At 40.1% G+C, this 23,723-nt stretch overlaps 1 protein-coding gene across 1 annotated transcript in view; it reads right to left on the bottom strand.

The window, feature by feature from the left end:
* Positions 1-2,569: 2,569 nt before the first annotated feature.
* The window catches only part of CTR9 (CTR9 homolog, Paf1/RNA polymerase II complex component), a 34,023-nt gene continuing 12,869 nt past the window's right edge, over positions 2,570-23,723 (bottom strand). The window contains exons 8-25 of the mRNA XM_072794075.1: positions 15,991-16,098; positions 15,618-15,854; positions 15,292-15,381; positions 15,049-15,177; positions 14,761-14,944; positions 13,222-13,310; positions 12,538-12,723; positions 12,347-12,434; positions 12,032-12,180; positions 10,214-10,330; positions 9,864-10,009; positions 8,864-8,935; positions 8,253-8,388; positions 7,953-8,099; positions 7,374-7,531; positions 6,600-6,696; positions 6,261-6,373; positions 2,570-3,645 (exon numbers count right to left, since the gene is read on the bottom strand). Coding sequence (XP_072650176.1) covers positions 3,219-3,645; positions 6,261-6,373; positions 6,600-6,696; positions 7,374-7,531; positions 7,953-8,099; positions 8,253-8,388; positions 8,864-8,935; positions 9,864-10,009; positions 10,214-10,330; positions 12,032-12,180; positions 12,347-12,434; positions 12,538-12,723; positions 13,222-13,310; positions 14,761-14,944; positions 15,049-15,177; positions 15,292-15,381; positions 15,618-15,854; positions 15,991-16,098 — 2,673 coding nt within the window. The 3' untranslated portion in view covers positions 2,570-3,218. The remainder of the gene's footprint in view (positions 3,646-6,260; positions 6,374-6,599; positions 6,697-7,373; positions 7,532-7,952; positions 8,100-8,252; positions 8,389-8,863; positions 8,936-9,863; positions 10,010-10,213; positions 10,331-12,031; positions 12,181-12,346; positions 12,435-12,537; positions 12,724-13,221; positions 13,311-14,760; positions 14,945-15,048; positions 15,178-15,291; positions 15,382-15,617; positions 15,855-15,990; positions 16,099-23,723) is intronic.

Consider the following 23,723-nt stretch of genomic DNA (forward strand, 5'->3'; position numbering starts at 1 on the left):
AACTTTGAAACTCGCTCCGGAAAGGCAGCCCCCAGACAGCTGGTTCTGAGGCCCCGAGGCTCAAGCGCAGCACATGCCTGGGCTCGGCACACAGGACCGGCTCCTGGGCCCCCTCCCCGGCCCCCACCTCCGCGCAGCAGCAGGTTCGAAAAGTGCTCAGTCTTTCTGGGAAAGAAGCTCATTGCTCAACTTAAAGGGCCCAACGGGGGTGGGGGGGCTGGGGGTGGGTGCAGGGGGGGCAGGTTGGCAGGGGGGCTTGGAGGGTGGGGGCAGGGGGCAGGGGGGCAGGGGGGGCAGGGGGCAGGGGCCTGCTGGGACACTCTGGCCTGACCCTGGCAGGCGCCTTCTGCCCTCCCCCGGGGCGTCTTTGGGCACCATCTCCACATCGCCCCTCTGCTGTGCTCCCCAGAGAGGACCTGCTACACACACCTGGTGCCCGGGGTTTTACGGTGACCCTGTTTTTGTGCCTGTATCCCAGGGGACGCAGCACTGGGCGCCTGGGGCCTTGCGGTCCTGGGTCCGGCCGGGCTGGGAGCTTCAGAGCCGTTCGGCCACTGCGTAGACAGCACACTGAAAAAACCCGTCTTTCTGTGAAAGAGGCGGGTTTGCTGGTTCAGGCCCTCAGCCTGGCCACTCTCTGGGGGCCAACGGAGCTGCACTCAGGCAGGGAGGCCGTGGAAGCCATCTCCGCACTGCGCCTGGCTCCAGCTGCCTGGCATCTTACTTTTTTTTTTTTAAAGATTTTATTCATGAGAGACAGAGAGAGAGAGAGAGAGGGAGGCAGAGACCCAGGCAGAGGGAGAAGCAGGCTCCACGCAGGGAGCCCGACGTGGGACTTGATCCCCAGACCCCAGGATCAACTCCCTGAGCCAGAGGCAGATGCTCAACCACTGAGTCAGTCACCCAGGCGTCCCTATTAGTTCTTTTTTTTTTTTTTTTTTTTTTTGAGGAACTTCCATACTGTTTTCCATTTTTGTCATTATGTGTGGTGATGGATGTTAACGAGAAATGTGATTATTTTGCAATATATACAAATATCAAACCATTATGCTGTACATTTGAAAGAAATAAAAAAATGTCAATTATACTTTGAAAAAAAAAAGGGAAGGAAAGAAATTGAAGGCTGATCCTAGCACACGGCCTCCAGGACCATGAGTTCCTGAGGGCAGCGGGTGGCAGCAGACCAAAGGCTATTTTTGTCGGAAGGGCTTTCCCCTTCCTCAGGGGCATTTCCCAATTCTTGATCATTTCTGTCATCTCCAGGCTCCAAACTGTGGCTAGAGGGGAGTCAAGCCAGAAGAAACCTCGCAGTGGCTTCTGACGTGGGACCCATGGCCAGGGGAGAACACTGCTGCTCTGCTAACCTGAGGCCCACCTGGAGGAAATGCCCGTTTTGAGGTGGCACTGACCAAAATTACAAATCAGGACATGGACTAAACACCTTTGTAGCCAAAACCTGAAGCAGGGAAGCAGCATGATGCTCAATCCCTCCTTCATAAATAGCTGCCCAAAGGACCTTCTACCAACATACTTTAGTTACTGCTTGATGTTGAGTCATCTGTTGGGAAATGTTCTTTATTTTTTTTGGGAAATGTTCTTTAACTTAGATTTTTGTCACTTGGGGATTAAGTAGATCACCTCAAGTTATACGTGACATAATGGAAAGAGCAGAGGCCTGGATTCTAGTTCGAATCTCCCCTTTCACTAGCTGCGTTAACTTCTGAATCTCAGGCTCTTCGTCCTTCAAAGGCAGAGATTCATATTGCCTCTTACATTCTAGTTGAGTTGCACACGCGCCTCCCACAGCCTCAGACGCCCTCCCTTGACTCTCTACTTGTCCTGTCCCTTGAGTCATCGCAGGTCTCCCGTCCTTCAGGAAACCTTGCTTTGATTTTATCCTCCCTTCTGCACTCACTACCTGTGCAAACATTACTCTTGTTGTAATCATGATACTTGTTGACTAAATACAACTTTTTTTTTTGTAAAGGTTTTATTTATTTGTAGAGAGAAAGCACAAAGGAAGTAAAAAGAGAGGGAGAGAGAATCTTAAGCAGGCTCCATGCCCAGCGCAGAGTCCGATGTGGAGCTTGATCTCACGACCCTGAGATCGTGAGCTGAGCCAAAATAAGAGTTGGACGCTTAACCAACTGAGCCACTCAGGTGCCCCTAAATTAATTAAAGCTTTTTTATACGCCATAAAATGCAACATAAAAATGTTACTCATAAATCATTAATCACTGGATTACTGAAAATAAAAATACATACCAGTTTGTGTCTTAAACTCCACAAATCTATAAAAAATTATCAAGGTTTTGGGGTGCCTGGCTAGCTCAGTCAGTAAAGCGTAAGACTTGATCTTGGGGTTCTAAGTTTGAGACCCACATTGGGCTTAGAGGTTACTTAAAAATAAAACCTTTTAAAAAATGATGAAAGTTTTAAGTAAACAACCTCAAAAAAAAATAAACAACCTCAGCTTAGTTCAGATTCTTCCAAATATTTGCATAGTTTACTAATTGTAAATTTTCATAAAGAAATATACTGAGCAAATAAAAATGACATGTTACCCATAAAAGTTGGTAAAAGAATTTTATTGTGTGGCTTATGTAGGTCTTTGCATTCTACTAACAGAAAAGCATTTTTCCACATTTTATTTGACCTAACAAATTATATATTTGTGATTTTATCTACATGGCTGCAGTATTACACTACTGAAGAAAACCTTCCTTCCACTCGTACTTTGGTGCAATTATACAGTAGATATCTTTCTCCAGAAAATAAAAATATTCTCAATCTAAACTTCAAATGAACAAAAACATGAAAACCAAGTTTCTTGCACCACTTGGTAAAAGATTGCAATAAAAATCAAAACAGTATGCTGCTTAACATACAAAGATGATGAGACGTCTGCCAGTTTCAGTCAAACCTCTGTAGGAATGATTTAGCATCTGGGTTTATTTTTACTGCAGTTTTCACATATGACAGGTGGAATTGTACCATACTGAAGAATAGTCACGTTCTTCATTTGCTCAAGAGACTCAAATATTGGACTCTAGCACAGGAAATATCTCTTGGGGTTTAGTAATATACAAATGGGTAGAAAAAAAAACTGCCTTAGGAAAAATTTCACAATTGTTTGACTAAACTTTTTTTTTTTAGTCACAGCTTTCATATATTAAAAAAGTTTCCTCCAGAGATGAAGCTTATTTATGAAATAAAACCTAGTCGCTCTCATCTGACCCACGTTCTGAGCCCCGATCCGAGGCCTCATTGTTGGATCCCTCTGGTTCGGATTCATTCCCAGAGCCTTGGCCAGAGCCCTCGTTATCAGAGCCTCTCTCGGAATCGTGCTCTGACTCGGCACTCGGAGAAGCAGGGCGAGAGTCCATGTCGGAACCTCCAGAGCGGCTTCTCCCGGACTGCACAGACTCATTGTCAGACTGTTCAGAACCTGAGGGCCTTCTCTTTCTGGATGGCTGGTCACTGTCTGAATCCTCATCTGACTCCTGTCTGCGGGGCCTCCGGGGACTGCCGGCCTCGCTGCCAGACTTATTTTGGTTCTCATCAGAATCGCTCTCCGAAGAGGCGTGTTTCTTCCGCCGCTCTCCCTCGTCCGAGTCACTGTTGCTGTTGCTGTTGCGGTGATGTCTGGCAAAGAGAAGCACTGGTTAGACTGGCCAATGGGAGCCTCGATGAGCAGAGAATGCTTTTAAAAAGTCAGGGCATTTAATGTCCTATTTCTTGACCTGGATATTGTTTACACAGGTATTCATTTTATGATATTTGCCAAGTGTACTGTTTTGTAAATCCAATCTATTCCACAATAAAAAAAAGGATTAAACGACAAAGAAAACAAGGCACTTTGATTATACCACAGCATTTAAACAGTCAAGGAGGACTCTCACTGGGTTATATCAGGCACCTCTCATCAGAATGAAGCACTTCTCAGTTTCATACATAAAATGATGAAAAGGAAGGGATACATTTATTTTTATACACAAATTCATAGCAGCAGAGGTGAAATCAGGGTCTTGCGTGGCTGTAGAAGACTCTGAAGAATAAACCCTCTCCTGAGGCTGGATGAATAGGACTGACTCTTCCCTGTCCCATCAGATACCTGAAGAGCAAAGGCACCTTTTCTATCCACGATTTGCTGCTGCACTAGTGCCCTACTCCAGGACAGGGCTTACTCAAGAGAACAAGCCACAACTAAAAGCCTTGTGTAGCTTGCTTCCTTTTGCTGAGCTCCCCTCTGCCCATGTATATACTAAAGGCCAGTGGCCTCCTGGGATCCAATTCCTATCATTCTACATGGCCAAAATTAAACACTTTGTGATGGTCAGGACCAAGTTTAACTGATGATATAAGTGGCTCAAATCAACTTGGTCTTGACCTTGGATATAGTTTAGCAGTAACTCAGCCTCTAACATAGACCCTTCTGCCTACATGTTTTAATGACACCCATTCTAAAACCACATATTTCTTGCTCTGCTCTGCCTCTCAACACTGGCCAGGGTGACAGCACGGTCAAGGGCAAGGCAACCCAAATGTGTGTCAGCCAGCATCTTCAGAAAAAAGGGAACTACAAGTCTTTATAGATGGTTCCCTAGAGATCGCTACCTGTGAGGCTGCACCCCCACTAGCACCCTTAGCTCCTTCGACATGCTACTTGCTCACCTCTAACCAGCTAGGACTCCATTTTTCCAAGACTCAACTCAAACAGTCTTTTACAAAGCATGTCTCTTACAACCCTACCCTCAGCTCCAGAATAGGTATAGTCTCCAGAGAGTAATAAATGAAACCGTAAGTGATAACACTTATCCAACGATAATGTTTTTGGTTTATCTGTTGTTCTCCATTGCCTCTAAAGCATAAACTCCTTAAGGGCAGAGCTATGACTCTTTCCTCTGTATCCTCAGCACTCAGCACACTGTCTCATGGAATTCTTAGTGTATGCTCAAATGACCGTGGAATGAATGAAATGACAGCCATTGGAATATATATAAATAATAAATATACCATGTGGTACAGCACTGAGTCCCAGTCTGTGAATCCACATTGGGAAGAACCTCCAGCTTGAGGGTCAAGTTTAGGACAAGTAAAACCAAATACTGCTTTTCCAGGTGTGCCATGAGCTAAAGGAGAGTACTAGAAAAGCAGTCTAGGATAAGCCCTTCACGAAGCAGGCAGAGCTGAGTCACCATTGCCTGACAATGAAGGACACGGTCAAGAAAATCCTATCTCCATGTGACCAGGATCAGGCTATTCATAACAGTTTTAGCCAGTCTGGTAGTATACCAGAGTGATACACTCCATTTAGAAAGATGCCATCCGGAAAAAAAAAAAAAAAAAAAAAAAGGATGCCAGCCAGAGCTAGAGTATATTAGGCTGTGAAATAAGTCAATCAGAGAAAGACAAATACCATATGATCTCACTCATATGTGACATTTAAGAAAGAAAACAGATGAACATATGGGAAGGAGGAAAAGAAAAAAAGGAGAGAAGGAAACAAGCCATAAGACACTCTTAACAACAGAAAACAAATTGAGGGTTGATGGAAGGAGGTTGATGGGGGATGGGCTAGATGGGTGATGGGTATTAAGGAGTGCACTTGTAATGAGCACTGGGTGTTGTATGTAAGCGATGAATCACTGAATTCTACTCCAGAAACCAATATTGCACTGTATGTTAACTCCCTACAATTTAAATAATAAAAAAACAGCAAAAAATAATAATAACAATAAAATATAATAAAGTTTCACTACTAAAAAAATAAAAAAAAAATAAAAAAAAATAAAATAAAATAAAGTTTCACTACTAAAAAAAATAGATGGATGCTATCCAAGAAATTTCACATAATACCCACAAATAAAATATTTCAAAATAGGTTTTCTTCTCTGAGGGACAAACATGACAGGAGAAAATGACAGGGTTTGAATAAGATGTGTGCTTAGGTTTCTTCCAGCTATGATATATATTTTTTAAAGATTCTATATATTTATCAGAGAGAGAGAGAGGTAAGCAGGCAAGTAGGGTAAGTGGCAGGCAGAGGGAGAAGCAGGCTCCCCGCTGAGCAAAGGAGCCTGACACGGGACTCAATCCCAGGACCCCGGGATCACAACCCGACTGAAGGCAGATACTTAACCACTGAGCCATCCAGGCATCCCCAGCTTTGACATTCTAAGAGGCTGAAAAGAAGTCATTATGGCACAGTGACCACTCTTATCTTTCATTAGAAAGTACACTAAGGAAACAATTCCTACCCTTCATCGGCAATTTTAAGTTTATCTTCGTCTGAAGAATCATCACTTGATGATATTATGGCTTTCGATTTTATTTTGCCCTTCATTGAAGGAGGCAGACGTTCTGGCTTGGGCTAAAGAAAGAAGACCAAACATAACAGATTATTCAAGACTTTTAGGTTACATTAGGACATCCTGTTAACTAAGTTTGCAGTGTAATGATAACAATCAAATAGCAACAAATACACTTCAAAAAGAAGCATTTGTGCTTGAAGAAACTGTAGGGAAAGAATGTATTCTGGTACAGTGTAGCCCCTCCTGCCTACGACGGGAATGAAAACCACAGTATTATAAACTTACAGCCTTCTTCTTCTCCGCTCTCGGGGTACGGCGCTTTTTCGGTTTTGGGCCATTTTCTGTTTCATCATCATCAGATCCTTCTTCTCCCTTTGGAGGTCTTACATAGTGGACAAGAGAAAGTCTGTCAAGATCCACTCATACATAGAAAGCCTAAGACTACTTTGTCATCAACATATATTCATTTTGAACACTACTCAGAGTAGATACCCTCTTCAACCATACTGTCCACTCCTCAAGAGCAGAGGCCCTAATTTACAACTGCTACACACAGTTCAGGAATCTGCAAAAACCATGGATTTACGTGATGTCTACCAAATAATTAAGTCTCTGTTAAGTCCTCTTATTAATCTAAGATAAGCTTGAATCTTGTACTTGGTGGAGGCACAGAGACTGTGACAGAAGACCCAGGCCTCAGACCTTACATCCTTCCTCTCCTTTCTTCCCAGCTACTCATTCCAGGCCTACTAATGTCCTATCATAGCTTCCATCCCACAGGTCTGTGTCTGAATGAATTCATTAGGTTCTCCCCCAAGGAAAGGTGGCCAAGGACTGGGAAGAACAGCCTTGCTAAGACAGCTGACTGGAGATTCCTGGACGAGAGACGAACAGGACAGCTCAGGGGCACCTCAAGGTGACAGACGGGCAGGATACCACTTATCTTAACAGCAAATGGGAAGGGGAAGATTCACAGGCAAATTCTAATACAAGAAAGATTCAGAAGGTGAAAGGTCATTTGTCACCTTTGTAAGGCCCTTCACAACACACTAATAATACCTTCTCCTCTTTTTCTTCTTTCTCTCACCACCCTCCTCTTCTTCGCCTTCTTGTTCACTACCACTGCCCTTTCTTCTCTTCTTCTTTTTGGATATAGGCAGGTCATCGTCCGTATCATCATTGACAAATTCGTCAAACTCTCCTCCCTTTTTAGAACGCTGAAAACCAAACAAGACTACAATCAGTTTTCTCCTAGCTGGTGGAATGAGGCCAGATCCTATCAGTCATTTGACAAATGAAGGATCTTTTTTTTTTTTTTTTTTCCTTTTATAAAGTCCAAAGGAAGGGGTGCTTGATGAGGCCCAATGTTAAAGACTTCTAATTAGGATGAATCACCCTAATGTCAAAAATCATCAGCTACCTAGGCCACTACAAGGTACAGCATATGGGACCGACATTGGAATGCATTTCTAAATACTGGATACCACTGAAAACACCGTGCTGGAAGACTGTCTCTTAACAAAGGAGGAAGTCAAACTTAAGAACCAAGCACTGTGTAAATACAGCCGATTATATTTACTTCTGAGAGTCAAATGACAGGGACTGGGGCCATCAGTATTAGCAGGAGTTCTATCTTACCCGTCCACCACCACCACCTCTTTTCTTTTCTTTTGTTGCTTCAGTCTCTCCAGTAAACATAAGAATGTTTTTGGTCTTCTCTACATACTGGGCCCGCTGTTCCAAAAGTTTCTTTTGCTCTTCCTTTTCTCTGAGACGTTTCTCTTCCTATGAGGAAAAAAGAGTAGAAAAAAACTGTATCAAAATGTTCTGTTGACAAAATATCATGACTACCATCAGAACAACTTCTTTTTTAGCATACAAGGGGCATGTATGCACATAATTCTTTAGTTCTAGTATAACTGAAAACACAACAAATACCTGTTCTTTAAGAAGTTTCTGCCTTAACAGTTCCTTTTCTTGCTCTTGTTTGGCCCGTAACTCCCTTTCTTCTTCATCTTGTTTACGTGCCCGAGCCACATGGTACTGGGCCTGGCTCAACAAGTCAGAGCACTGCCTATAACATTGTAGATATAGAGAAACATGAATGCAGTTAGTCCACTTTTTGTTCAAAACCTCAGAACATCTGTTTTCCTTACACAAACTGAAAAGTCTGAAGATCATTAGTTGATATCTAAGAGATATTTTAATTAGCAAAATTAACTTAGTTTCTCAAAAGTCAATACTGTCAAACTATAGTAACTTTCCAAATTATAAGTGTCCTCTCCAAGCATAGATGTAAAGATTTTCAACATTATCTTCACATGGGACTCAAAGAACCAGAATAGATAGAAAAGTATTTTCTCCATACAACTTAAATACTTGTACTACACTGATTTTGTCATATTCCCTGGAAGGGCTCTCAGAAAAAAGCCTTGTATCAGGCTGGGGAGATGCACAGGAGTGGGAAACACTGACCCCTGGAAGGCTACCCAGTGCACATAGGTACCACATTGCCTCACCCAGTCACCTGCCATAAGTAGTAACATTACCTGGCTTCTGTAGCAGCAAGGGCCAAATCGAATCTCATTTTATCTCCCACTTTACTCAAGTAACTGAAATATCTAAATGGAATGAGAAAATAAAACAGTTCATTTAAAAAAAAATTCTAATGAAATAGGCCCTTTACATTTTTAATCCACTCTATAAAAATAGTCTGAGACTAGGTTTATATATTGACTGACTTACATGAACCTAACGGATACATGAAAGGCTATCATTTCAATAAAATTATATATGAAACACACTGAGAAAAAGACTCATCAATAACACTCAATATGTTTAATAAAAAAAAGTTCACAAAGTTAAGTACTCATATTAATATCATCAATAAATTCATAAATAACCAAAAATAACCTCAAGCAACAAAGATTTACTAAACACTGTATTTACTAAATATGTCAGCATGGAGGTTAGGAGGTGTAGGCCATGAAGACAGAACCAATGTATCAGGCAAGGCAAGAAATGCTTATGTAAGAACTTAATTATAGTTGGACAAAACCTGAAGAGATGTCAGGCTTTGATTTCACCACATACTGAAATTACCAAATAAATCCTATACATAAATTTAGAGCTAAGATGAATAAACCTATTCAATATTTAAGAGGCCAGGCCTTAATAATCTTAGCCCAATGAAAATTAATATCCCATGAAAGACATAACAGTATTAAGTAATAAAACCAACATAAGTGGAGTCTAAAAATTTCAATTGTGTAAAATGCTGGGTCATTTTATTGTCAGATTATGAAAATCTAGGGCAAGCTTGCAAAGCTAGCCAACTAGTTCTAGGGGAGGCTACAGGATCTAAATCTGGCAGGATCTTGGCCACAGTTTGGCGCCACCTGGTGGCAACTGTCCACTTTGGCTTAAAAATCACTGGAAGGGTTCTTAATAAAAAAGATTCTCTTGAAGGAAGTGATTTTCAGCACCTTTTGAGACAAATGGATTTACAGAAACAAAGCATTTCAAAAGTTGTTTCCACAAAATCTTTACCTATGTGCAAGCTCCAGTTCTTTCACAGCATTAAGTACTTCCTTCAGATTACTCTTTTCATCCTTTAGAACAGAGGTAGCTAATCTTTGCAGGACCAAGGCCACATTAAACATAAGTACTGTATCACTGGGTGCCACATGTCTAGCCTATAAATAAGAAACAAAACAACAACAACAACAACAAAAAAAAAAAAAAAAAAAGAAACAAAACAAATATTTCATATAATCTAATAACATGAAAAAGATTTTAGCCAAATAGATTGTTAGGTACATGAACGCATGAAATAGAATTAAAAAAAAAAATACAATGCAGTAGAGAATTACATGAGAAAAACGAGTTTTCCTTTTTACCTTTAGCAAAGTCTGTTTGCATTCCTGTAACTTGCCACACTTGAAGAGGGCCCGGGCCAAATATAGCACAACTTCCGTGTTCTGATGCTTATAGAACTTTCTGAGGCAGTTTTCATACTATAATAAAAGAAAAAGTCAGATAAAATACAATAGGGATTAAACGACATTGTGATCATGTAACAAGATTTTAAGCGATTTTAAAAGGTGTTTTACCCTTTGAATGGTTAATTTTAAAGAATAATTTGAGAATGATTTTTGACATTCACCAGGATACATTTCTACAACATGAAAATCTAATTCAAAAAAATCCCCCAAGACTAGATACTCAAAATAGTTTTTCCATTTGAAACTCAGACCAGCACTGAAAGGATAAATAGACTGGATGGCCTTTTTTATCTCTCTCTAGCAATGCTATCCAGAATCAGCTTATTGACAACTTATTAAAAGTCACACACCTTACTCCTTTGGGATATATTCTCTACCATCCTTCTTTAGGATCGGTGGAACCTACTGGCAATGAGCATGTGAATCTCACAGTTCTGGTTAACTTTTTTTTTTTTTTAATTTTTTTTTTAATTTTCATTTATTTATGATAGTCACAGAGAGAGAGAGAGAGGCGCAGAGACACAGGCAGAGGGAGAAGCAGGCTCCATGCACCGGGAGCCCGACGTGGGATTCGATCCCGGGTCTCCAGGATAGCGCCCTGGGCCAAAGGCAGGCGCCAAACCGCTGCGCCACCCAGGGATCCCGTCTGGTTAACTTCTTGGTAAAACCAACATATAACAACACTAGTGCCAATTTTGTCATGAATACTCTACTTTTTGACCATGGAACCTATCTTGTCATCGGTGAGATCTTTTTCATGGAAGGTAGTTAGAGTTTCCCCTTGAGTATCCCTAGTAATCAATTTGCATTTTTTAAAGGCCACATTATCATTTGGCAGATCAGGAAGGCCCACCTCCAAAAACAACCTGAGCTACCATATGCAGTCTGGATTCCATAAATCCTTCTAACTAGTACCTTTCAAATATATGATTTTGGTAATACCCACCCTTCCTAGAAAATAGGTTAGCCACTTCCAGGAACCTGGACGGACTGCAATTGTCTTGTACTTCTGCTAAGAACCTTGTTTTTCCTGACCATACTAATTTCCCATAGAGTCTAAGAACTGCTTTACTTTCTAATATGCTATAGATGCTAAATATCATTTTTTAAAATATTTTAAACTCACGACACTGAGATCTACCAACTGAGACAACCAGGCACTCCTAGATGCTAAATATGACTTTATTCTACTGCAAATTCAAGCACTCCACAAATAGGAAAAGCCTAACAAAATTCTATAGTGATGAAAACTAATCCTCATGGAGTTTTTTCTTTCTTTCCAAAATGTCATTTAACCTTTCTGAAACTCAGTTCTCCCATCGAAGAAAGATGAGTCTAAGACAAGCAAACAAATATTAAATCCTCCTATCTTCTGGGTACTTACTGATATACTAGGCATGTTTGTGCCAAGTATGGTATCCAGTACTTTTCATACTGGATCCTCACACAATTCTGTGAGTTTATGATCTCCATTTTATAAATGGGGAAAATGGATCAGAGAGGATATCCCTTGCCCAAGGCATGCGGTTAAGGGTGAACCAGGACTCATGTCTCTAGACACTGAAGATTGGCCTTAACATTATACGATTATAAGTCTCTGAATAGACACAGTACCACAAGACATAGCACCCAGTTCCATGACAGGGCCAGAATAGTTAAGAAAACATTTGTTCAACAATGAACATAATACAAAAATATCTTGAAAGATATTACCATCTGAACGGCACTAATATATTGCTTCTGTTCCACGTAGATGTGTGCTAGGTTTAACCACACATCACTGATATCTGCTGTTGCTTCTCTTACTTGGGCAAATACATCACGAGCTTCACGAAAATATCCTTTGTGGGCCAAAACAGCTCCTAAAATTATAAAAAGGTTCACATTTGAGAATTTTCTAATTGTAGCCAGAAAAACTAAAAGTCCTATTTTAGAACAACTATATTATTACTTTTAGGGAGAAATTACAATCTACAAACATTCCTTTGAAAGCACTTATTTCACAAATCACTAGGGATTTGTCTTTACCTATGCCATTAGCAGCATACAGATTCTTTGCATCATTTCGGAGTACTTGTTTATAGATGGCCAGAGCACGGTCTTGATGACGTTTTTCCTATAAAAAGAAAAAAACATTATAGAACAAAATTCAAACAGGAATAAAGTGCCAGTTTTGTTTTAAAGAGACAAAAAAGAAGAGAGAGACAAAAAGAAGATACCTTTTCTCGATCTCGGGTGGGCTGATGCAAAGTTTGGAGCCAGACGTTGCCAAGAGCTAGCATAGAGTAAGTATCACTCTGCGTAGATGGTTGTTTTAATATCCTCTCAAATTTCTTCTGTCCTGGACCCCATTCTTGTTTTGCTAAATGAAGGTTACCAATCAAAGACCAAGCGTCTGGATGGTCCTGAAACACACATATGTAAAGAAGCAAAATCTGTAATTTGGATTCAGAGACATCAATCACCTTTCTATGATAGCTGATTACTGAAGTTTACAAGCTACATTTACAAATTCAGAGGGGAGATGGATTTATGAATTGTAAAATCAATTTAGTGTGTAATTATCAATGTAAGAAATCCAACAGAATGGAATATAGGGTTATCAGTGTATAGCACATAGCAACAGCACATAAAAATGTGCAAAACTTTCACTTCAGTTGTTTGTATACACAAACAACTATACTAGGCTATGATGTAAAATCTATTTCTGTGGGCCACAGTCAAAAAGTTTAGATGACTTCTGCACTCTAGTATCTTTAACAAGTAAAAATAAAACAGAGATGTCAAGATATTAGAAATACGAGACATTAAAATGAAAAAAAAAATAAAATGAAAAAAATGATTTACTAGGGAAAAAAAGGTGAGAAAATTGTTTTTCAAACCTAAGAGTTAATACTACCAACCTGATTGATCTGAAGAGCTTCCTTAAACCAATCTGAAGCCTCATAAAAATTTCCTTTATCTCTAGCCATAGCTCCCAGGCGCAGATAGCCTGAAAATACACATTTAAAAGTTCTTACATTTAAGGTATTAGCTATAAAAGATCTTAACTTCCAAGTCATACTTTTGAAATGACTGTATTTTAATACATTCATACGATGAACAGAAAAATCCCACAGGTGAAAAAATACTGAGCACCCATTAAACTAATTAATAATTTAACAATAATCTAACAAAAGAGCAACTCTGTCACCCTCAAGTCTGTTTGAAATCTCAGATTTCTCTCTGCCACTGTATTCCCGATGCTAGCACCCCAGTCCAAGTTCTTATCTCCACCAAAGATATTTAAAAAGCTTGCAGCTGTTCTATTTCCAGTTTCTTTCTGATGCACAGTACTGTCACTGCTTGTCATATGGCAAAACAGTGAAAGCATGGACCACTAGTTAGAAAAGCTTGCAGCTGTTCTATTTCCAGTTTCTTTCTGATGCACAGTACTGTCACTGCTTGTCATATGGCAAAACAGTGAAAGCATGGATTACTAGTTAGAAAATCTGGACTCTAACTGTGGGCTTCCACTTAAAGAATAGTAAGAAAGTGTCACACAAATTTAAGTTGTTATTTTCTCCAGAAAATGTCACTCTCCTCAGGCAATTAATAATGGCTTCCTATATCTATCAAACCAATTCAAGTTCAGCCTGGCATTCAATTAAAATCTTATTTATTTTAAATCACTTTTGCATCCATAACAGCATGATGGGAGGCAAGTTAATAGCTTCTGATATAACCCGAGTCAAAATATCATAGCTTCAAGTTCTTTTAAGGGGAGTATATTATTGTCAATTATTTTTAATTAAAAAAACTTCCCAAATTTTATAATGGCTAATGTGTAAAAATTCAAGGCAGGACATTTTAGTAATAGTTATTTCAAAGTAAGACAGTGTTCTTTCTTACTGTTATAAACACTGCAAAAATGTTAATATGAAATAAGAGCAGGTGCATCAGAAAGGTACATCTATCATCAAGTAAGTCAAGGAGTTGTTCAAAGTCTAATAAAGGTAGCTGACCCACTGAGGTTGGCTCACCTCATGAAATATATGGTTCAACTTGTTTTGTTTCTTTTATTTTCTACCATAAATTTAAGTAAAGCTGCATTGCTTTTTTTTAAGGCCATAAATTTGGTTTGAAGGAAAGGGGGACATTATAACCTTCACATTTTTTAACTACTGGTTCAAAGAAAGATTTTTTTTCAGGCTAAATTTTTGCTACTGTTGTGGGAATTTTAATTCATAAAAAAAAAGCTTTATGGGCAGCCCAGGTGGCTCAGCAGTTTAGCGCCGCCTTCAGACCAGGGCATGATCCTGGAGACCCGGGACCGAGTCCCATGTCGGGCTCCCTGCATGGAGCCTGCTTCTCCCTCTGCCTGTGTCTCTGCCTTTCTCTTTCTGTATCTCTCACGAATAAATAAATAAAATCTTATATATATAAAAGTTTACAATTCTTACAGTCAACATAATTAGGATGTTCCCGTAAGATGTTTTTATAGAGTTTTTCTGCTTCATGGAATTCACACATTGCCTCATACAGCCTGGCTAAATTGTATGATGTCGTAACAGAAATGGCATTATAATAGTGTTCATCATGCTCAGCTTCTGCCTTTGCACGATCCAATGATGCCAAAAAATATTTCTGTAAGAAAAGAAAATTACATTGTTAAAAAACAGTTGATACATCTCAAATAGTGTGCATTAAACCTGATAGTACATAAGAAGGGATTATTTCCAGTTCCCTACCTTTGCCTCCCCTAGATTTCCAAGTCTAAAATGGAGGGCGCCCACATTATTCAGAATCTCTGGCGGGACATCGGCCTGCACTTTCTCCTGAAGGATACGTGTAGCTGTTCCATAGGCTGAGAGGGCACCCTGTATTTTTCATAGTGGAGACAATAAGGTGTAAGTGAAAATGAAAGGGAGAAACACTACACCATGCTTTCAAAACACACATTAGGTAGGAGACCAAAAATATTGCTAAAATACCTGTATATCAGTCTGTTCTAAGATTTGTGCCAATTCAATCCAAGCTTCAACGTCATCAGGATACTGTTCTGTGACCTTCTTCAAATGGCCCTGAGATAACAGAGATCATTAAGTTGAAGCAGGCTTAATCTAGAAACTACAGGCTGTCAAAGTAAAAATTGGTAGCTACTCTACCTTGTTTAATACGTCAACTGTTCGTTATTTCAACTGGAACAAGCCCGGCTAACAAAACTGCTTCCATCATATCTCTACTAGCAATAACAAGAATGAGGCATGACAGTCTAGTGATCACTAACAGAAAATGGCTACAATTTTTTAAAATGTACCTTGGCAATATCTCTTTTTTCTTGATCTTCTGAGGCAGCATATAGCGATCCAAGAATTTTCATAGTTTCATAATTATTAGGATAAGCTTTCAAAACTTTCTCAAAGCACTGAGATGCATTTTCTTTGTCACCTCGATAAATGTACATTTGTCCCAAACCAAAAAATGGCAGCACAAAAGAGGATGAGGCAAACTGTGTGGCTTGATAGTAGTACTGGAAAGCTTGGTCATAATCTTCCTAAAAAATGAAAATAAAACAAGGTCAACAGTATGTACAAAAGTTTGTCTTCTTTGTGACATACAAAAATTTTTTAAAAACTTGAAAAACTATCAAACAAAAGAAGTAGATATTTAGAGATTTAAAATGATTGTACCTGAACGTGGAATGATCTAGCCAGCTGATAGCAACTTTCTGCTTGCATAGCCTCCACTTCTGTATTATGGAATGCATGGAGAGCCAAGTGCTGGACTTTACTATAATCCTGAACAATGAGATCCAGAAATTGAGTAAATTCAAACAACTCTAACAGTCTCAATCATAAGGCTCACATAAGGCTCAAATTTCATTTTTAAAATGTGTTCACTGAATTAATAATAACAGTGTTGTATCCAGAATTAAGAATCATTTTTCTTATTCCCCTTGCAGATAAATTCATTTACCTAGAGCTTAACATCTACTCAACACATCTATTGCTTTATTTAATCCTGTAACAATCCTTTGAGGTATCAGCACTACTTCTGTGATGAGAAAACCTAAGAGTTAAATCCCTTACTACTAGTAAAAGGAGCAGTTACAATTGACTGAGAACTATTATATACTAAGCACTGTGGTAGGTATGACACACTTATTCTAGCCTTAGTCAAAAACTCTGTGAAGAGTATCATTATTGATGGGGAAATGGAGGCTTAAAGAAATAAAGTATGCTGTCTAAGGTGGAAAAGCTAGATTCTCAATTTAATATTTTTATGACTCTAAGGGAAATGTTCTAACATATGAGGGTGGGCAGCTTAAGTAACTGGATTTTAATTCACCTCTCTTTGAATGCATGGGTCATGACTTTCCCATTAGACCTTACTTAATTTGGATTATAGAGCTAATCTCCTGAGAGTCTGGAAGTCAGAGTTCATACATCAAGGCATAGTTTTAATAGGGATATGTTTTACCCATTTCACTAGTAACCTGGTCTGGAGAGCCTCTGTTTGGTCAATGCTCAGTTTCAACTTTTTTTTTTTTTTTTTAATATTAGGAATAATAGTGTGATTGCTGCTTTTTAACAGTAATTGTTTTCCATTACTTAAGTATTTAATATGCACATGACATTTAGTCATAACTGCCACTCCTCAAATCCTATGAAGTAGGTATTATTCTTGTTTTACAAGTGAGGAAATTAAAGTTTTAGAAAATTTTTTGCCCAAAGCCACATAACTATACAATGGTGGTACCTGAATTTGAACCAAGTGATTCAAACTTTATATTTCGAATTTTGTTGCACAGTCTCTTAGTTAAATTTATAGATTGTTCCCTGGGATGAGGGTAAAAGTCAAATGTTGAGTTTGGAATATACTTTAATTTTTCTATTTTTATTAGTCTTTCACTCATGACACATTTTTTAGGGAATTTCCATTTTGAAATTTAACAAAATACACTAAAGATTACCTTTTACTTTAAAACCCTCATTCAGATCTCAATTCTACCTCACATCCCAATTTTTGCCCCTAATCCCCTTTGCATTCTAGCTGCTTCTCTTTCTGATCAAAAAACCAAGCTCAATTCTCTATTCTTTCTAGAAGTCTGTGTTAATTGTTCCAGGAATCACTATAGCTCCCATCTCTAAACACACTTTATTATTTAATTACTGAAGTGTCTGGGATGTTAAGTAATAATACCTTTTCTTCCCAGCTAAATGATTCTTCTATAGGGGATGCAATGTAGTGTGGTGGGCAGAGAATTAAAATACATCTCAACTGTATTCAACTGTACTACCTGCTAGTTGAGTGAATTTTTGGCAAATGATGTTACTTAACTTTGCTGAACTTCAATTTTCTTATCTATAGAAAGTGAAATAGAAATATCCTGCCTACCTCCTAGGGCTGCTCTAATGACAAATTAAGAAAAAATACATAAGCATGCTCTGTAAACCTTCAGGATATATATTCAGTGCAAGAGGACCTCACAGTGCTGATCACATATCAGGTGCTCAGTAACACTCAAATAGATTGGCTGGCTTGATTTACATATTTCATGTATACAATATAAAAAGTTTTGAGCGGCAAGATGGCGGAAGAGTAGGGTCTCCAAATCACCTGTCTCCACCAAATTACCTAGAAAACCTTCAAATTATCCTGAAAATCTATGAATTCGGCCTGACAATTAAAGAGAGAACACCTGGAATGCTACAGTGAGAAGAGTTTGCTCTTCTATCAAGGTAGGAAGACCTTGATAAAAAAAGAAATAAAAAGAAAAAGAAATAAAGAAACAAAGGCCTCCAAGGGGGAGGGGCCCCGCGAGGAGCCGGGCTGAGGCCGGGGCGAGTGTCCCCAGGACAGGAGAGCCCCGTCCCGGAGGAGCAGGAGCTGCACCAACCTTCCCGGGCGGAAAGGGGCTCGCAGGGAGTTGGAGCAGGACCCAGGAGGGCGAGGATGCCCTCGGGCTCCCCGGGACAGTAAGAGCAACTGCCCAGGAGAGTGCCCAGGAGAGTGCACCGAGCTCCCTAAGGGCTGCAGCGCGCACGGCGGGACCCGTGGGGACCCGGAGCAGCTCGGAGGGGCTCGGGCAGAGGAAGAGGCTCCGTGTGGAGGGGGCTGCGCGGTTCCAGGAGCAGCTCGGGGGTCTCGGGCGGCGCGAATCCAACAGCGCAGGCTCCGGAGCACAGGGCGCCAGGACACAGCCCAGGATCCGGCCTCCCCTGGGATAGGCAGAGGCGGGAGGGGGGGGGGGGGGGCCAGGACAGCAAGGACGCTCCTGCCCCGAGCTGAGCAGATCAGCCGCCCCGCCCCGGAGCCTCCAGGCCCTGCAGACCGAGAGCTCCGTGGTGACTGCGGGGGGCTGAATCCAGGTTTCCAGAGCTGGCCCCACCACTAGGGCTGTTGCTCCTGCGGCCTCACGGGTAAACAACCCCCACTGAGCCCTGCACCAGGCGGGGGCAGAGCAGCTCCCCCAAGTGCTAACACCTGAAAATCAGCACAGCAGGCCCCTCCCCCAGAAGACCAGCTAGACTGACTGACAACTTACAGGGGAAGCCAAGGGACTTAAAGTACACAGAATCAGAAGATACTCCCCCGTGGTTCTTGTTTTTTTTCTTTTTTTTTTTTTTGTTTGTTTTGCTTTTTGATTTGTTTCCTTCCCCCAACCCCTTTTTTCTCCTTTCTTTCTTTTTCTTTCTCTTTTTCTTTTTTTTCTGTTTTTTTTTCTTCCTTTTTTTTCTCTTTCTCTTTTCTTTCCTTCTTTCTCTCCTCTCTTTTTCTCCTTTTCCCAATACAACTTGCTTTTGGCCACTCTGCACTGAGCAAAATGACTAGAAGGAAAACCTCACCTCAAAAGAAAGAATCAGAAACAGTCCTCTCTCCCACAGAGTTACAAAATCTGGATTACAATTCAATGTCAGAAAGCCAATTCAGAAGCACTATTATACAGCTACTGGTGGCTCTAGAAAAAAGTATAAAGGACTCAAGAGACTTCATGACTGCAGAATTTAGAGCTAATCAGGCAGAAATTAAAAATCAATTGAATGAGATGCAATCCAAACTAGAAGTCCTAACGATGAGGGTTAACGAGGTGGAAGAACGAGTGAGTGACATAGAAGACAAGTTGATAGCAAAGAGGGAAACTGAGGAAAAAAGAGACAAACAATTAAAAGACCATGAAGATAGATTAAGGGAAATAAACGACAGCCTGAGGAAGAAAAACCTACGTTTAATTGGTATTCCCGAGGGTGCCGAAAGGGCCAGAGGGCCAGAATATGTATTTGAACAAATTCTAGCTGAAAACTTTCCTAATCTGGGAAGGGAAACAGGCATTCAGATCCAGGAAATAGAGAGATCCCCCCCTAAAATCAATAAAAACCGTTCAACACCTCGACATTTAATAGTGAAGCTTGCAAATTCCAAAGATAAAGAGAAGATAATTAAAGCAGCAAGAGACAAGAAATCCCTGACTTTTATGGGGAGGAGTATTAGGGTAACAGCAGACCTCTCCACAGAGACCTGGCAGGCCAGAAAGGGCTGGCAGGATATATTCAGGGTCCTAAATGAGAAGAACATGCAACCAAGAATACTTTATCCAGCAAGGCTCTCATTCAAAATAGAAGGAGAGATAAAGAGCTTCCAAGACAGGCAGCAGCTGAAAGAATATGTGACCTCCAAACCAGCTCTGCAAGAAATTTTAAGGGGGACTCTTAAAATTCCCCTTTAAGAAGAAGTTCAGTGGAACATTCCACAAAAACAAGGACTGAATAGTTATCATGATGACACTAAATTCATCTCTCTCAATAGTAACTCTGAATGTGAACGGGCTTAATGACCCCATCAAAAGGCGCAGGGTTTCAGACTGGATAAAAAAGCAGGACCCATCTATTTGCTGTCTACAAGAGACTCATTTTAGACAGAAGGACACCTACAGCCTGAAAATAAAAGGTTGGAGAACCATTTACCATTCGAATGGTCCTCAAAAGAAAGCAGGGGTAGCCATCCTTATATCAGATAAACTAAAATTTACCCCAAAGACTGTAGTGAGAGATGAAGAGGGACACTATATCATACTTAAAGGATCTATTCAACAAGAGGACTTAACAATCCTCAATATATATGCCCCGAATGTGGGAGCTGCCAAATATATAAATCAATTATTAACCAAAGTGAAGAAATACTTAGATAACAATACACTTATACTTGGTGACTTCAATCTAGCTCTTTCTATACTCAATAGGTCTTCTAAGCACAACATCTCCAAAGAAACGAGAGCTTTAAATGATACACTGGACCAGATGGATTTCACAGATATCTACAGAACTTTACATCCAAACTCAACTGAATACACATTCTTCTCAAGTGCACATGGAACTTTCTCCAGAATAGACCACATATTGGGTCACAAATCGGGTCTGAACCAATACCAAAAGATTGGGATCGTCCCCTGCATATTCTCAGACCATAATGCCTTGAAATTGGAACTAAATCACAACAAGAAGTTTGGAAGGACCTCAAACACGTGGAGGTTAAGGACCATCCTGCTAAAAGATGAAAGGGTCAACCAGGAAATTAAGGAAGAATTAAAAAGATTCATGGAAACTAATGAGAATGAAGATACAACCATCCAAAATCTTTGGGATGCAGCAAAAGCAGTCCTAAGGGGGAAATACATCGCAATACAAGCATCCATTCAAAAACTGGAAAGAACTCAAATACAAAAGCTAACCTTAAACATAAAGGAGCTAGAGAAAAAACAGCAAATAGATCCTACACCCAAGAGAAGAAGGGAGTTAATAAAGATTCGAGCAGAACTCAACGAAATCGAGACCAGAAGAACTGTGGAACAGATCAACAGAACCAGGAGTTGGTTCTTTGAAAGAATTAATAAGATAGATAAACCATTAGCCAGCCTTATTAAAAAGAAGAGAGAGAAGACTCAAATTAATAAAATCATGAATGAGAAAGGAAAGATCACTACCAACACCAAGGAAATACAAACGATTTTAAAAACATATTATGAACAGCTATACGCCAATAAATTAGGCAATCTAGGAGAAATGGACGCATTCCTGGAAAGCCACAAACTACCAAAACTGGAACAGGAAGAAATAGAAAACCTGAACAGGCCAATAACCAGGGAGGAAATTGAAGCAGTCATCAAAAACCTCCCAAGACACAAGAGTCCAGGGCCAGATGGCTTCCCAGGGGAATTTTATCAAACGTTTAAAGAAGAAACCATACCTATTCTCCTAAAGCTGTTTGGAAAGATAGAAAGAGATGGAGTACTTCCAAATTCGTTCTATGAGGCCAGCATCACCTTAATTCCAAAACCAGACAAAGACCCCACCAAAAAGGAGAATTACAGACCAATATCCCTGATGAACATGGATGCAAAAATTCTCAACAAGATACCGGCCAATAGGATCCAATAGTACATTAAGAAAATTATTCACCATGACCAAGTAGGATTTATCCCTGGGACACAAGGCTGGTTCAACACCCGTAAAACAATCAATGTGATTCATCATATCAGCAAGAGAAAAACCAAGAACCATATGATCCTCTCATTAGATGCAGAGAAAGCATTTGACAAAATACAGCATCCATTTCTAATCAAAACTCTTCAGAGTGTAGGGATAGAGGGAACATTCCTCGACATCTTAAAAGCCATCTATGAAAAGCCCACAGCAAATATCATTCTCAATGGGGAAGCACTGGGAGCCTTTCCCCTAAGATCAGGAACAAGACAGGGATGTCCACTCTCACCACTGCTGTTCAACATAGTACTGGAAGTCCTAGCCTCAGCAATCAGACAACAAAAAGACATTAAAGGCATTCAAATTGGCAAAGAAGAAGTCAAACTCTCCCTCTTCGCCGATGACATGATACTCTACATAGAAAACCCAAAAGTCCCCACCCCAAGATTGCTAGAACTCATACAGCAATTCGGTAGCGTGGCAGGATACAAAATCAATGCCCAGAAATCAGTGGCATTTCTATACACTAACAATGAGACTGAAGAAACAGAAATTAAGGAGTCAATCCCATTTACAATTGCACCCAAAAGCATAAGATACCTAGGAATAAACCTAACCAAAGATGTAAAGGATCTATACCCTCAAAACCATAGAACACTTCTGAAAGAAATTGAGGAAGACACAAAGAGATGGAAAAATATTCCATGCTCATGGATTGGCAGAATTAATATTGTGAAAATGTCAATGTTACCCAGGGCAATATACACATTTAATGCAATCCCTATCAAAATACCGTGGACTTTCTTCAGAGAGTTAGAACAAATTATTTTAAGATTTGTGTGGAATCAGAAAAGACCCCGATAGCCAGGGGAATTTTAAAAAAGAAAACCATATCTGGGGGCATCACAATGCCAGATTTCAGGTTGTACTACAAAGCTGTGGTCATCAAGACAGTGTGGTACTGGCACAAAAACAGACACATAGATCAGTGGAACAGAATAGAGAATCCAGAAGTGGACCCTGAACTTTATGGTCAACTAATATTCGATAAAGGAGGAAAGACTATCCATTGGAAGAAAGACAGTCTCTTCAATAAATGGTGCTGGGAAAATTGGACATCCACATGCAGAAGAATGAAACTAGACCACTCTCTTTCACCATACACAAAGATAAACTCAAAATGGATGAAAGATCTAAATGTGACACAAGATTCCATCAAAATCCTAGAGAAGAACACAGGCAACACCCTTTTTGAACTCGGCCATAGTAACTTCTTGCAAGATACATCCACGAAGGCAAAAGAAACAAAAGCAAAAATGAACTATTGGGACTTCATCAAGATAAGAAGCTTTTGCACAGCAAAGGATACAGTCAACAAAACTAAAAGACAACCTACAGAATGGGAGAAGATATTTGCAAATGACGTATCAGATAAAGGGCTAGTTTCCAAGATCTATAAAGAACTTATTAAACTCAACACCAAAGAAACAAACAATCCAATCATGAAATGGGCAAAAGACATGAACAGAAATCTCACAGAGGAAGACATAGACATGGCCAACATGCATATGAGAAAATGCTCTGCATCACTTGCCATCAGGGAAATACAAATCAAAACCACAATGAGAGGGATCCCTGGGTGGCGCAGCGGTTTGGCGCCTGCCTTTGGCCCAGGGCGCGATCCTGGAGACCCGGGATCGAATCCCACATCAGGCTCCCAGTGCATGGAGCCTGCTTCTCCCTCTGCCTGTGTCTCTGCCTCTCTCTCTCTCTCTGTGACTATCATAAATAATAAATAAAAATTAAAACAAAACAAAACAAAACAAAAAAAAAAAAACAAAACCACAATGAGATACCACCTCACACCAGTGAGAATGGGGCAAATTAACAAGGCAGGAAACAACAAATGTTGGAGAGGATGCGGAGAAAAGGGAACCCTCTTA

This window comes from Canis lupus, chromosome 23 (genome assembly GCF_048164855.1).
Source record: "Canis lupus baileyi chromosome 23, mCanLup2.hap1, whole genome shotgun sequence".
Lineage (NCBI taxonomy): Eukaryota > Metazoa > Chordata > Mammalia > Carnivora > Canidae > Canis > Canis lupus.